General features: G+C 41.3%; 1 protein-coding gene across 4 annotated transcripts in view; it reads left to right on the forward strand.

Moving 5' to 3' along the window:
- Positions 1–413: 413 nt before the first annotated feature.
- NCKAP1 (NCK associated protein 1) overlaps positions 414–16,518 on the forward strand; it is a 46,197-nt gene continuing 30,092 nt past the window's right edge. For 2 of the 4 annotated variants that reach the window (XM_082200801.1, XM_082200802.1), the window contains exons 1-3: positions 414–587; positions 8,496–8,513; positions 9,918–10,028. In XM_082200801.1, the coding sequence (XP_082056927.1) occupies positions 480–587; positions 8,496–8,513; positions 9,918–10,028 (237 nt within the window). In that variant the 5' untranslated portion in view covers positions 414–479. The remainder of the gene's footprint in view (positions 588–8,495; positions 8,514–9,917; positions 10,029–16,518) is intronic. The other 2 variants (XM_082200803.1, XM_082200804.1) reach the window with 1 other exon arrangement.

Consider the following 16,518-nt stretch of genomic DNA (forward strand, 5'->3'; position numbering starts at 1 on the left):
GTGACAGCGAGAGCGGCTCACCTTGGAGGGGCAGCAGAGAGGCGTCTGGTCACGTGGGGGCGCCGGAGCCCCGCCTCTCTGTGGGCAGCGGCCGGGTGGAGGAGGAGAGGGAGGGGGGGCGAGAGAGAGAGAGAGAGAGCGCCTCCGCTGCCGCCGCCGCCACGCCTAGCGAAGCCCGAGATTGGCGGTGGCTGAGAGGAAGGGCGACGACGAGGGTGGCGGCGGCGACGACGGCTGGCCAAGCCGGGCCGCGGCTGCTGCTGCGGCGGCGCTGTGAGCGCGGCTGAGGTGGCCGGGCGGGCGGGGGAGGCGCGTCGGCTTGGCGGAGGCGAGTGCGCAAGCGAGGAGCAGCCGTCTTCGCCGCCGCCGCCGCCGCCGCCTTCAGCGCGAGCGACGCGGCCCAGCGTCCGCTCGCTCTTCCTCGGCCGCCGCCGCCGCCGCCGCGCGCGCAAAAAGAGCCTAACCGCCCTCGCGTCAGGATGTCGCGCTCGGTGCTGCAGCCCAGCCAGCAGAAGCTGGCCGAGAAGCTGACCATCCTCAACGACCGCGGCGTCGGCATGCTCACCCGCCTCTACAACATCAAGAAGGTGCGCGGGCCCGGCTGCGGGGCTGGGGAGGAAATGGCCGGGGGGTGCGGGGCGGCTGAGGGGAGGCCTCAACTGGCTCTCTCGCGCCTTTCCCCGAGAGCGAGGGGAAGGGAAAAAAGGAGGCCGCCGCCGCCGTAGTAGTGGCATCTTAGTCGGCGAGGCCTTCTGGGTGTGGGGACTTGTTCGGCTCCGGGGCGGAGGCGCTTTCCTTTGCGCCAAGGCCCTGTGGGGAGGAAGGAGGGGTGGAAAATGTGGGATCGGGCCGCCGGATGCACCATCTGGTTTGATCCATCTGGTCTTCCTCTCTCTCCTCCCAAATACCCCATGGAAAAGGAAGATGTATCGGGAAGGGGGAGGTGGTTTTTTGGGGGGAAGGACCTCCTCCTCTGCCCCCCCAATCTCGGCTAGGTCAATTTTTTTCAGTACCAACCTCCCCCCCCCCCCGCGCGCCTTTTCAGAAAATGGGTTCAGAGGAGGGTCGCCGCCACAATTCCCTGTCGAGTACTGTATGTGATTTAAAATGACTTGGGCGCACAAATCGAGGGAAGGTAGTAGATGGAGCCTGCACTGTGTGTGTGAGTCATGCAACGGCAGGGGGGGCAGGATTAACCTCTTCTTATGCTGGCGGTCCAAATAATGACAAAGCGGGTAGGGTGGGGGGAATACGATTTGGACCCTTTCTCATTGGAAGTGAAGCTGGATTTGGAACATTCAGGTGGTTCCAGTGAACCTTCGTGCGGAAGGTTTAAATAGCAGGTGCTTGCTTTGGTTGGTTGGATGAGCCAAAAAGAAAAGGTACATTTTGGAAAGTTGAAGATATTGCTGACAGGCTATGCCTCTGGTTGTTTTGGCACACTCTGTAAGCAACCCACAGTATTGATGTCCTGCACAAAATCAATGCACTGTTCTCCCCCCTGCCCCTCACAGAGTGCTTTAACAATCGTGCAGTGTTGTGAGAGTTGTCAGTTGCAAAATATTAAGACAGGATGTTCAAAAATAACAATTGGTTGTTTTTCTGGTCATGATTTCATCTGCTGCACCTGTACAGAACTATGAAAATTATAAAATATTTCCAAAATACTCATTTTTCTTAAGTGAGGTTAAAAATTCCACCCCTGATATATTAAGCAGGTCAAAGTTAGGCATATTATTGAAAATTAAGTCCTAGTGAGTTTAATATGAATGTTCCTAGGGTCACTACAAGGTTTGATTTTTAAAAAAGAGAGAATTCACTGTCAATTTTCTTGACACTGCATAGTGTTATTTTTATATATTATGTATTGCCAGGGTCTTTAAATTTTCAAGCTGCATAAATCTGATTGATTTAAAGACTTCAACTCTACAGAAAGAGAGATGGTGTTCTTTTTTCATGGGCAGCAAAAAACTTTTTGCGTATGACATACTGCCTGTTGACTGCTGGAATTGTTGCAAGCAATTAGGATTGGTGAACTTTATATTCTGCAAGTTACATATATTCTGAAGTACATAGGATTACTTAACACAGGTTATAGAATCCTAGAAACATATATTTACAAAGTTGGAAGGGATCCCTGAGGGCCATCTAGTCCAACCCCCTGCAATGCAGAAATTTCAGCTAAAGCATCCATGACAGATGGTCATCCAACTCTGCTTAAAAACCTTCAAGGAAGGGGACTCCACCACATTCCGAAAGAGTCCATTCCAATCAGCAAACAGCTCTTACCAACAGAAAGTTCTTCTTGATGTTTAGTCAGAATGTACTTTCTTGTAATTTGAAGCTTTTGGTTGGGTCCTACCCTCTGGAGCAGGAGGAAAAAAACTTGCTCCATCTTCAAAGTGACAGCCTTTAGATATTTGAAGATGGCTATTGTAATGGCTATTGGATTAATTGATCAGAGGGACTCTAGTTTTTAAAAAGAAGACAGGATGTACAAGACTGAAGTCTGTGCATTCTGGATTTTTAAAAAGTTATACGGCGTTTAGTGTGCTTTTAACAAAAGTTAAAGGTGCCTTAATGAAAAAGTTTCTTCTAATGATACTTGGTTAGCATGGAAATGTTGCTCTGTAGGCTTGTAAATAATAGCAACATGACAGGTCATCTGGCAAGTGAGAATGCAGGAGACTAAGCATGTAAACACTACAAAATATTCTCTCACTTTTTGCCTTCAATATACTCCATATCAAAGTCCCATTAAGCACAGTGGTGCTTACTTCTGAGTAGAGATTTATTGGATTGGATTTAGTAACTCTTGTAAGCTTATTTGTAAGGGGGTATCAGAGGGAGTGAACTTTTTTTAAAAAAAAGCCTAATATCAAAGCAGCTTGTATAGTATGTACCCAAAGCTCATATGTTTTTGTTCTAAATCATGTGTGTGTTGTTGAAATTTTGTACTATCTTATCTTTCTTCCTGTAGTGTAGACTCCAAGCCTGAATATTTTCTTTTTTTGAAAAATGAAAAAGGATACATGACTTAAAGGTGTCAACCCTGCTAGCATAGCATGACTTTGAATGTCTCTCCTTTTCAACTTCCAGCTATAGTTAGTTAATAACTTAATTATAACATTCACCAGAATTGCAGGTCCCTCATCTCACTCCACTGTCACAAAGTCTTGAGTAGAAAATAAGGCCCATCATAAACAGCTGGGCTTGAAACAGTTATTTTCATAGCAGATCAGAAATTCATTTTGTAGTTAATGCGGATTGCATTTTTGTATCTGAATTTTTATGAAATTGCTGTGGTAATGAAGGGTCAGTGTTTAAAGCAGTGGCTTGTCAGGTGTCTTTCTAATGTGGTCTAATAGTAGATGGAGCAAAAAGAATGGCATTCATGGGATTCTGAATAGCACAGTCTTGTTATTTCTCATGCTGTTGCAAAGCCCTTTTTTAGTTTTCTTTATTTGCTATATAGATATACAGTGATGCTTACACAGCTGATTGTTTTGTTTACAACCTGCCCCCCGAAGCACTGAATGTCTTTTTAATTATATTTAACTTAAAAGCCATTTCAGATTTTAAGCAAAGGTGTCATCCCATAAATCTCCATGTGTTCTTGGAGGCCTATAACCATGTTGCATACGTAATATAACTATGCCAGGTTGATGGAAAAGTAGTGATTTTCTTGTCTGTTCAACTCTCTTGGGCATGGGTTGTCACTCAGTTTGTCCATTAATATTACATTCTGGAGTAGTGAGATCCAGATCTCAAACAAGCTTGCACTAGAGTCTTCCACAACCTTGCAAAAGCCCTCTAAAAGCAAGGGGAGAACTTTTCTAAGTATCCTTTCTGCTTGCCACACAGCTAATTTACTGCAGGAAGAAAGGACGTATCTCCACTGCCACTGTGTATTTTTGTTTTGTAGGGGTTTTTTAACAAGAAAGGTTTACTACGCAATATGTGGTATTGCGGTTAGATAAATTGGTTAAGATTTTTTCTTCATTTAGAAAAGAGGAAGTAATTGCTGCTGAGAGTTGGCCTGTTTTGGCCAAAGTTAAGTTTTGAAACCCCATTGATTTTCAGTTTTTCTGCTCCCTATTGTATAATTTAAAAAACTGACTGGATTGTTGTTTTTTAATTCCCACCTAATTTATATGTGTATATTATTACCTCTCCTGACTTAAAATGAAACTCTTCCCCACCCAGCCCATTCAATTCCTGCCTCAAGTTGTTAATTTTATTCTAACTAGAGCAGTAGAGTTTGGGAATGTGCTAGCTGCAATAGCTGAGGCTCACAGTCTTTTTGTTTAATGTAATCTCTTTAGCCAAGAAGAGTTAATTTATCTGTATTTTCAGGGTAATATAAAGTACAGTGTTGATGAAATAAAACCACCTATTTTATGTTAACACTGTTCACTTAAAAAACAGCAGCAGCAAGAATACTCATGATAACCCTCTAATGCACTGACTTGTAATAGCTTGTAAATCAACCTTATTTGAAAAGAGGGAGATGCGATGGCTGTCTCTGGATTATCATCCAGGGCTTTATAAACCATGGTTATTCAAGCTGTTGCTGTGCACTTCTCCCTTGCTTCTCCTTTCCCACTGTTGCACACCAGCCAAGTCCATTATTTCTTCTGAAACAGAACTCTTGGCTAATGTCAGTTAACCAGCTAGGTGAATGAAACAGGGTCACATACTGGTTTATTAACAGATATGAACAGAGCAATCCTAACAGGCAGCTATGTCATAGAACAGATAAGATAGCATAGTTAAGCTGCATTCTAACTGTTCTTACCAGAATGGCAGGAATTCTTTTTTTGGGGGGAAGAGCAGTGTAAACCAGAGGTCAGCAAACATTTTCAGCAGGGGGCCGGTCCACTGTCCCTCAGATCTTGGGGGGGGGGCAGACTGTATTTTTTTGGGGGGGGGAATGAACGCATTCCTATGCCCCACAAATAACCCAGAGATGCATTTTAAATAAAAGGACACATTCTACTCATGTAAAAACAAGCTGATTCCCGGAATGTCCGCGGGCCGGATTGAGAAGGCGATTGGGACAGATCCGGCCCCCCGGCCTTAGTTTGCCTACCTACCTCTGTGTAAACCCTCATTTTCTGCCTGTCCATTGGCTCCTAGAGGGTAAATTCAGTTGCACCACCAAAAATGCAGGTGTAAGTTTAACCAAGCTCTGCGGGCAGGACCAGTGAATGAAGGGAGTTAATAACATGCAGTATGACTTTGTTTTAAATTTCTCCCTCCCTCTGATACAAACATTCCCACTCTTGACAATGTCTTTCCCCCCTCGCCACACTGGCACAATGTACTCCAGCAGAGCTTTGCCTTGGATACAGCCAGCTGAGTTATTTTGGTGTTTTAAAGCTAGCTCAACCAGGGCATGGGGAAATATGCAGTATTCTAACTTCCCCAGTCATATCAAGGTGTTAGGTTTGCATCTGGTTCAGACAAAATGAGAAACTGGCTTTTTTCAGCCTGTTGAAAAGGGTTCTTCACCACTGCTCTAAGCAGTGATTTGGGGTGATTTTCTTTCTCAACGCTTTTTTCCCCTTTGGAGAATTTTCCATTTCACAATTTCATTAGTAGCAAAGAATAGGTACCAATTGCAAATATTAAACAAGCATGGCAGTTCTAAAAAAAACAAAAAACAAACAAAAAACCAGAATGAATGTTAAATTAGTGAGTTAGAAAGTTTTCTGATGCAAACTGAAAATTTTTGCAGTGCAGATTACGCTTATTTGTATAAGAAACTTTTCAGGAAAATCCACATCGCTGGCTAATGGAAGAGCTAATTGTTAGTATAGAAGAAGGAAATATATTTACTTGGAAATACCAAGACATTCATAGTTTACTAGTGAATGAATTTTTTTCTTCATAGCACAATTCACAAATTATTTTCCAAAGTAATATTCTGATTTTCCAGATGAAGTATTTCTCCATGCCTATTTTCTCATGGGAATAAATTGTTTCTAAGGCACAGCTCTTGTTGTTCTTCATTGGATATACTGTGGCAGTTGTAATCATCTTCTCAAACTTGGGCCTAAAAAAAAAATAGTAGCCTTTGTCATCAACCTCAGCCTACCAGGATCTGCTTTAGGTGTAGCGAGAGGAATGAATGTGTTAGGCTTCTGGTTTTTGATTTTTAAGAAAACAGCTGCAGTATCCCTGTTACTACCGTATTTTTCGCCCTATAGGACGCACTTTTCCCCCTCCAGAAATGAAGGGGAAATGTGTGTGCATCCTATGGGGCGAATGCAGGCTTTCGCTGAAGCCTGGAGAGCGAGGGGGGTCGGTGCGCACCGACCCCTCTCGCTCTCAAGGCTTCAGGAAGCTATCCGCTAGCCGTGGGAGACGCAGCTTGCCGGCACCCAGAAGCTTGGGGCGCGCTAAGCTCAGCACGCCCCAAGCTTCGGACTTCGTGCAGTGCTCCGCTAGCCGTGGGAGAACCACGCAACTTCGTGCAGCTCTCCCACGGCTTGCGGATAGCAGCCTGTTCTGGGGGCTGGGGTCGGGGGAAGCCCGAGCTTCCCCCACCCCAGCCCCGCACCTGGGGGGGGATAATTTTTTTTCTTTATTCCCCCCCCAAAAAAACTAGGTACATCCTATGGGGCAAAAAATACGGTAACCTCAAATTTATTTTGAAATTTCCTTGAATTTAATTTGTTTTTGGCCACATGATATGTGGGCTTTGTAGCAAGTTGAAAATACCAATGGAGATGTAAAGTCAGGTGTTTGCTTATCTGGATTGTGGACATAGTTCAAAGACAACTAGTTTAAGAGCAAATGTTGCTCTTTTATATAAACTAAGGCTTGTAATGAATCCTTGTATACCCTAAGGTTACCAGATGTCCCTGTTTCCCAGGGACAGTCTCTGGATATACAAATCAGTCCCCTGACAAAATCCACTGAATTCAACTGAAGTTGAAAAGTGTCCTTGGATTCATTGAAAAAAATCTGGTAACCTTAGTATACTCCTCTTTCAAAGATTTCATGTTTCAGCCCCCCCCCCTGCAATTACTAGCCCCCTCATACACATTTTTTTAAACTAGTGTGCCTGAATGTATTGTAGATAAGGGCCCAACTCTGTTCTTAGTTACAAAAGCTTCTCTGGTTACTGTTGAGATCTGTCGAGTGACTGACCTCTTTTTATGACAGTTGGAATTGTTGGTATTGGGCCCTTAGTTGCTGACTAAAGAATTCTTCTGCATTTACAACTAGTGTGTGCTATGGCCTTGCTGCTGTTGTACCCAAACACTTCAATCTACCTCCTACTTGGCTGCAATTCTAATTCATCACAGGCAGCTACTTGAATATCTGACAACCGAAGCCCTCCACATGTTGTTGGATTTGAACTCCCATCAGTCTTAGCCTGCTTGACCAATATTGGAAATTAGAGAAGCCAAGCAAATGGTGCTCCATCTCACTTTTGAGTGAGACTATAGACCAGGCATAGGCAAACTTGGCCCCCCAGATGTTTTGGGACTACAACTCCCATCATCCCTAGCTAACAGGACCAGTGGTCAGGGATGATGGGAATTGTAGTCTCAAAAACATCCGGAGGGCCTAGTTTGCCTATGCCTGCTATAGACTAAACATTAGCCAAAGTGAAATATTAAACTACATATAAAATCATAGTTTTAGATTTTATGGTTCTCTTTATGGCATACCAGTGCACATGACATTGTTGTAATTTCAGGTTTAAAAAAATATGTAAATATATTACTTTTAAGTTGGTTTAAGAATGATAGCCAGTGTGTTTTTTCTGTACTGTATAGGAAACAGGCATGTTAACTAACTCATTTGAAAAGCATCCTATGTAAAGGTCAGACATATTTTTGAAGGTCATAGCTGTACGGTATTTTGTATAAAGGTAGCATTAGGATTCCACTATAATGACTGTTTGTTTTTTCATTCTTGGCTACCGTTTCTATTTCAGGTATGTAATATTTCACTGATAGTTGCTCTCCTAAAAATTGCATGTTCTGTTTGCTCTAAACTTTGTTTCTTTCCAACCTATCCCTCTTGCTCAGAACAAATATATTGGAAGCTGATGTGATACAACATATTGTGCATTGGAAATTGTTGTACACACATTTTGAGCACCATATATGTAATAGAAATAGTGTCTTTTAGAATGCTGCCTGTAAGTAGAAATATTTAATTATGCCAGCACTTGACTTTAACTTTGTTGAATAGAAGTACCGTATTTACTTGAGTCTAATACACCATCGAATCTAATGCAAACCTCAATTTTCAGAACCTTGAAACAAAACAAGAAAAGTATTTTCTGGCAAATGTCAATGTGCCATTGAATATAATGCACACCTTAATTTTCGCTCTTAATTTGGCCAAAAAAGGTGAGCATTTGATTTGAGTAAATATGGTAGTTTGCTTTTCTGGACATGATGCTTGTGGGAATCCAAGAAATTTTTTGTTTATGTGTAATCTTCTCTCTTTTCATTGCAATGCTTCCCCAGCAAGGACAAGTATGGAAGGTTTGCAAAGCTTTTTCACCTTCCCTCTGCCCGCTTTCAGATCAGTCTCATACTTCATGACTTCTGTCTCAATAATTCACAACACAACTGTAGAAAAGTTAATAAGTGGCCATCTTGGCATTTCACTATGTTGTGTAAAAATGCATAGCATGTTATAATTTGCATGAGCCACAAATTCTCTATTAAATTAGAATTTTGTATCTAGGAAGGGATTTTGGAACAGAAACGGGATTGCTGCACAGCATTCTTCCTGAGTATGTAACAGTGGTGTGTTAATTGCACAGTTCAACTGTTCACCATTTTCTGTCCCAGCTTGTCTTAACTATATGTTAGAATGTAGCACTTTTTAAAAAAGAGTTCTACTGTTAAAAGGGATCACAAATTTATTATGTAAACAGCTAGCCAGCTGTGTAGGAACAGAATTGTGTGACAGGTGACTTAGAGAGTAATGTCTTTTTTGAGATCACTGAAAGAGTAGATAAAATTAAAATGTCCAAATTAATATACAGATGGAGTCACCATTCAGTCTGGGGTGCAGTCTGTTTTATACATGCACATTAGTTACAGTCTACCAGCAGTCCAATTACAGTCCTTCAGCAAATGTATGCAGCCACTCTATACAAATTAAATTCATGCCCTAGGAGGCAAGCTGATAAGAAAACAACATGTGGCAATGAAACTTGCCTGCTGTTTGTGCCATTAATAGTCAACTTTTTTCTTGCCACACATCTCACTAACAGTAGACTTCAGTGGGGAATGACAATACCAAATCCACATAAATACTTGCTTTTTGTGATGGAAGTAACTCTTTGTGGGGCTGTGGCATGTTTGTAGGCCTAAATATAGTGAATGTGGCTCTAGGTTCAGAAGCTGTGCCTAATGATAAGCTTGTTAAAATAGTTCTACTCCATTTGAACTACTCCAAGTTGTTTAGCGTGTTAGAGAGAAATCGCAGGTGAACTATTGTTAACTACATATTGCTTGGTTCTTTATTTCAGATAAATTATACTAATAATGCAATAAGCGCAGCACTGCCTTGTATAGGTGGTGACAGCTAGAGTTTTCTACCAGTTGATTAGCATCACTAAATACATGGTGAACCTACCTCATGCTTTACTTCTAGCCAAAGTTTCCATTTCTTCTTTTAAGACTGAACTTCCCCTTCACTGCTGTTCTGCACTAACTGCTTTGAATTTCCATGCATTTTTTCCAGTAGAAGAGCATCTCTGTACTGTGTCACATTACATAGTCCAGCTGTGAGAATCCCCACTCATTTTTTTCACCTGCTCACTAAAAAGCTAAAGAAGTCTATCTAGTTTCTAATTGAAGATCAGCTAAAAGTATATAGTATTTAGTGAAAAGAATATATGTTTAGTTTTTTCTTCTTCTCAATTTCTTCCATAGGCATGTGGAGACCCAAAAGCAAAACCATCATATCTTATTGACAAAAATCTTGAATCGGCTGTCAAATTTATTGTCAGAAAATTTCCAGCTGTCGAAACACGCAACAACAATGTAAGTAATGATACAACATTGTAAATATTTGGATTTGCTTGATAATTATTACCTGGCAGTTCTTCTAATGGCATTGCCCATTGGGTGGGATGAGGGAAGCACCAAATGATATTGACACTGGTTAAATCTCAGTGGTGTGTTGATAATATGCCAAAAGAACCAGTACTGTATAAAAGGCAGATGTTCCACAGCTGCAGCTTTTTCTGTTGACTGAATTATGGGGAAAGTGTCCTGGATTGAGTTTTAAGATTTACAGTTCTTATAAAGGAACAGAAGCCTTGTGAAATTTGGAATATACTAATCCTAGACAGTGCAGGGCAGTTTTTCTGTAATCAGAATTGCAGTATGAGTATTTGTAAGATGATGAATTGATGGCAGAAATTCATATAAGGCTTTCAGTTGCATGCTACATTCCTTGGAGTGAGTGCTGTCAGTTAGTTTATTCTACGGACAGTGCATTGAAAGTCTACGTGTATACAGCTCAGTATATTAACAAACCCATCGTGGAATAAAGCTCTGAGGTTTTTCTTAAGAATGTAAAGTGCTGTGTATCTTCGCAGAAGATGGAAATGGCTTACTACTGGAAAACAGTTGACCAGGAGGCTTCCAGTTTAGGTAATCCTCCAAACTGAAACAGTTCCAGTTCTTGTGGAGTCAGTCTTAGAACTAGATGACTCTGCATGTCTCAGGAAAGTTGGAACACAAGGGCATTACTTGACTTAAAACAATCCATAACCTGTGACCTTCCATAAGTTGCTGTACTCCAGCTTGCATCATTTTTTACTACTGGCCATACTGGTTGGGGCTGATAGGAGTTGGAATCCAACAACTTTTTGGCGGTCTACAGGTTTCTCATCCCTGCCTTGTTCAGTTTCCTTGCTTGTCCCCAGATAATTTGGTTTTGCTGTTGCCGTGTTGTTCCTTTTATATTGACTTTCATGTCTTGAATTAAAATGGGATCAAAGCAATTTAAGACTGTTTACAACATTAATTGAATTCTGGTTGGAATGCAGTAAACTCTTCATAAACTAACTGTGATTTCTTTATAATGAGAATTGAGAGGAAGATATTTTTACATGTTTGTTTTCTTCTCAGAGGTGGAAAGGGGAGGCAGGTAATGGGTTTGCATGTTCTCTGCATGCAGCAGTTTGCATGAGTGCTTGAGAATTCAAGTTTCCAATACAGTTACTAAGCACTGGTAATTTTAAGTGATCTTCCCTCTCTTATGGTCATTTATTAGATAACGTTAAAATACATCTAGTACTTTTTATTTCAGTGATACTGATTGCCAAATGTCAAACAGTGCCAGTTACTAAGCAGAGATATTTTGCCAACCCATAATTTCATATGTGACATCATATTTTCAAACATAATGGCTTACATCCAAAAGTGTTCTGCTAGCAAGAGAGTATTATGTGCTCATGGAAGGGTTGTTTCTGATTTAGTGGAAGAATAATGTAAGAAAAGTGAGCTCCAGTCCAGAGAAGTCCTTCCTTTTTGTGTAAGTTCTTATGTAAGACTTTACACAAGCACTTCAATACTTTTTTTATAACCCACTGGAGCCTGTATCTTCCTCATTCACCTTGTTTCTCATACAGTAATGCAATGCAACTGTGATACTGTTCTATGAGAAGTCTTGCACAAGAGTTCACAGAATAGCAATAATACTTTTCCTCTTTTTGTTCAGAGTTCTTTGGATCAGAAGGATGAAGTGGGTGGGATCCAATGAAGTAATTCTGTTGGCACAACGACTTCTGTCTGCACAACATAATTTCTCCTCCCTCCCTATCCACCTTCTGCTCATGCCCAATCTTTCTGGGGTTTACCTCAACCATCCAGAGCAGACTTGAGCAGGTGTGGGAGGTACTGCAGAAAGAGGAGAGGGAGGGAAAATTCTGTTCCGCAAACGGAAATCCTTGCGCAAACGAAACTACTTTGTTGGATACCTCTCAGTATAAATATATATTTGACAGTTGAAGTTCTACTGATTTGAGTAGCAATTTTCTGTTCCAGACATGGATCTTTGGTGGTTTTTTTTTTTTTTTTTAGCAGATGGGCATTGTTAATTTAGTTTCCAATTTGCATTAAAAATATTTACTTCTAACAAAAAAATGAAAACTGGATATCTAAAGAAAGTATTCAACTAGGGTAAATTTAAAGAAAGTGGTTGTATCATTTAGAACAGAGCTAATAACACTTATTTTAGGACTATGTTAGACAAGTTTTACCTGTTTGATATTTTGTATCAGACATGAATGTTATGAAGTTCACAAGATTAACAAGAATTAACAAGAAATGCATCATTTTCAAAGGTGGAAGAGCTTGAGTTAACGCCGGCATCCCCAACCTGCGGCCCTCCAGATGTTTTGGCCTACAACTCCCATGATCCCTAGCTAACAGGACCAGTGGTCAGGGATGATGGGAATTGTAGTCCAAAACATCTGGAAGGCCGAAGGTTGGGGATGCCTGATTTAACGCCTCCTAAGTATTCAAAACTTTGTTTTGAAGTGTGAGAAATTGAGTGAAAGTGTCTTTCCCTTTGGAAACTTGTGGGGAAACGTGTTGGTAGATGCTGTCAGTTCCCCTTTTGTGTGTGTCAGGATCTTCCTGTAGTTCTTAAAATACTGACTTTCTCCTGTGAGGTATAGAACTCCCATAATTGAATATCAGGATCTAGAGTACAATTAAAACCAAAAAAAGTATTTGCTGGCGAATGTAAATGTGCCATCAAATCTAATGCGCACCTTAATGTAGCTTGATTGTAGGTGAATTAAAGTTTTTTCTTTGGATAGAAATAATAGAAAGTTGCAACTTTCTAAAGGAAAATGAGAAATAAGTTTTGGACTGTGAAACTGTTTTTTGAGTTATGGTACAAACTGCAAAAAGGAATTTGCAGTAGTTATTGTTATTATTTATTACCCACACTTCACCCCAAGTTCCCAGGGTGGGTTACAGCAATTAGAACATTGCTTAATGAGATAAGAATAATTTGGAGAGTGGGGTAAAGGAAAGAAATGTAAAAGGACAGGTATCTAAGGACTCTTAGTAGTATGGGAATAAGCAGTTCATCCAGAGTTCTTATGCTCTAGGACTGGTTTTCAACCAGTGTGCTGTGGCACCCTGGGGTGCCCTGAATGATGGTAAGGAGTGCCACAGGCAACACTGGCCTACATCCCTCCTTCCTTCCCTCCCTCCCTCTGATGCCCTCTCATGTCTCTGCCTCCCAAAGGCTTGCACAACTGTTTGTTGCAGCAGCCCTTGCTACAAGCTCCCCAGGCGAATGCCGTCTCTGGGGTTGGCCAGGGGATACTGGTTATCATGAGCTCAGCCAGCCTCAGAGTAAGCAAGCAAGCAGGCGAGGGAGCCCAGCCAGCCACTCCACCAGACCTTTCTGTTGGGAATGAACAGACAAGTGGGAGGCTTGGCAGGCAGGTGCTGTGTTGGCCTTTCTTGTGCTTGCTGTGTGCAAGGCCTGCCTGGAAGCTAAGTGCCCGGTGCTGAAGGGGAGCTTTACCGCCATGCAGGCCTGGCAGCACCCACTGCTGTCACTGCTGCCTCCCAAGGTAGAGTTCTGGCCTCATGTTCACCTTTGGCCAGTCTCCGTTGGGCCGCCAAGGCATCCTCTTCCCAGGCCCCTGAGGAGACAGCTTTCTCTGGGGCGGGTGGTGCAGAGACTGGGGGCAGTGGTGACAGCTGCTTGAAACAAGGGAGCCGTGGACTCAAAGGGGTTGAAAAGCTCTGCTCTAGGATATCCTGAAATCAAACCGTAGTAAGTGTGCCATTGTAATATTTACATTGGGGTGTGTGCATATTTCTGGTATGCCATCTGTCTTATCTATAAGAAGACAATTGAAAGGCTAAAACCTGTGGTGATGTAAAGAGTTGAGGTACACTTCCCCCCGTTCTGATTTTCTCAGTTTCTTTTATTGAGCTGTTTTGGGTTCCTGATACTTTCTGTACTCCAGCTCTCTTAAAAGCAAAACCGCTGAAATCTTCCCCTTTTTGAACTCTCTCTTGCAGGATTGTGTTAAATAATTTTAAACAATCAGTTTAGGAGCAAGCTGAGATGGTACTTTAATAGGGTTTATATCTGTATTTAAGGAGAAGCCCTCAGGCTAAGCATGCAAATGAGCCATTCTGGAATACTTGCTGTAACACTAAAGATCCAAGCTTTATTTTAATATTAGGTTGAAATCCTGTAGACAAGATCTTGAATGAATAATTTAAAACATTTGCATTTTTTCTGGCAGTGTAACTTGCAGAACAATACTGATATTATTTGATGAAATATTAGACAACTAGCCTACTTAGGCAATTTTTAGAAATCTATCTGAAATCCCACATGTAGAATAACTAATCCGCCTTGACCCTCAACACACACACCCCATCTCGGTGCTGAGACCAAAAAGATGTGTTGAATCACAAAGCCCAGTGGAATTTTAGATAGGGATAGAAAATAACCAAACAACCCATTGAATATTGTCCACTTTTTACTTGGCTTGCTTCTTTAAAGCAATTTTGCCGTGTTCTTTAACTGGAAAAGCTGTCTGCGGGGCTTACAAAGATTAGTAGTAAGAGAATCCCTGCCCTCAGGCATACAATATGAAAGATATAACACTCAGTGAAAAAGGGATGGGGAAGGAGGAGGAAAAAAACAAACTCGGGCAACAGTTTTTAAAGTTCTAGTCAGCTGTATTGTAGAACCAGCTAAAATGGAAATAGTTCAGGTAACCTGAGAGAATAGCTACCACCAGGTGACAGTGGACCAAAAGCAGCTGGTTCTCAGCAGTGGTAACAGAATAGTAGTCAGATATTTGATTGTATTAGAACTGTAAAAAAAGAACAGGGTTAATTATACTAATTACAATAATTTGTATTAACCTTTGTTCCTGAGGACTTGTGACTTGTGCTGTTCACATACAGTCCTAGGTTATATGTACAGGAGGCCAAGTCCACTGTACATATAACGTTCACACACTCACTCAATTTTGGTATGCTATCTGTCTGATGTATAAGGCCAGGGACAGACCTCAGCCCTGTTTCAAGCTTGCAGTTGGAAGAGTGGGAGGGGAGATGCTGGTGGGGTGCTCCAGGCTCCGTAGCAGCTCAGCAGCCAACCAGTTGCAAGTTTTTCTCCTAATGTTGGGGAAAAGGTGGTCATCATTCAACTCCCAACTGATCACAGACCTCTGCAGCTCTAACATTGGTGGGATGACTCATTCCTGTCATCACACATGTTGTGGTAAGTGAAATTCCTGTTGCACTGGAATTTCCAGCTAATTCCCCCCTCCCCCCCTACAAACTACTATTGAAGTCCTCCTCCCTTTCAAAAGCAGTGTGTCATGCAGTGTTTGGGAGGCCAGAGAGGTTAAAACGAAAAGGGGTGTGTGTGAGTCTAAAGCTCTCTTGGGATCACAGGACTGGTTTTCTGGTTCTTTGAATCTTGGCATATGTTGCAGGTGGGCTGGCGTAGTTTATAGATCTAATTGGACAAAATTTCCTGGAAAAAAATATTTACAAGTAGTCTGAGATGGGGTCTAATATTTTCATCAGCCCCCTATCTGAAGGCATGTAATGACTAGCATCAGTAAGCTTAATTCGGGAAAGCTATAAGTAAATACTGTTTAAAGTTGAATTACTTACCAGTCTTGCTTTTTGGCTACAGAAAACATAAAAAGCACAAAACATTTAAAACTGTGGTAAAAGGCTGAGTGGTTTGAAAGCTTTGGTGAAATAAATATTTCTTCACTAAGTGATAAATATTTTCAGAAAACAACCTTAATTTTTGATACTTTTCTGTATAAATATTCTACTATAATACATAAGGATATAGCCATAAGATTGAATAATGTACACTGATACACCCAACCGCTCTTTGTTTCATTACCAGTCTAAAAGTGTGTACATTTTAATGTGGTTACGCTACTGTCTTATGCTGTATAATGCTCAGTGTGGTCTTTCAGTGTCTTTTCCTTGACCCCCCCCCCCCGTTCTTATTTATGTCCAGCCAGTACGATGTTATCCAATTGCAGAATGTGTGTGTATGATTGAGATATAAGTAATATATATGTCAAGGGAGAGTTATTTAGCTAGATGCATATGAAAGAAGGTGACTGTGGAAAGGCCTTTAATCATATTAGACTTTTTATGTGTTCATGAGTTGGAGAACCATACAGACCCTCCTGAATTTGGGCCCACAATATTTACCTTTCATTTTTCTCAAAAGGTAAACTTTTATCAAGATTCTGTTGCTGATGCCATCCTCTTTTAATATTTTGATTATTCTATGGTATCAAAGTAGTTGAACTGGTCACGCATTTCTTCCTTACATAGACACAGACATGAACAATGACAGCATTTCCAGTACAAAATACACTGAAGTCTAATTGGCTCTACATACTATTTAAAGATAGATTATGCTGAACGTTCTTTTACATGCAAAATATGTAAATTTTATTTTACATAAATATGTTGCCTGCATGCTCCATTA

This window comes from Podarcis vaucheri (genome assembly GCF_965113315.1).
Source record: "Podarcis vaucheri genome assembly, chromosome: 1".
Lineage (NCBI taxonomy): Eukaryota > Metazoa > Chordata > Lepidosauria > Squamata > Lacertidae > Podarcis > Podarcis vaucheri.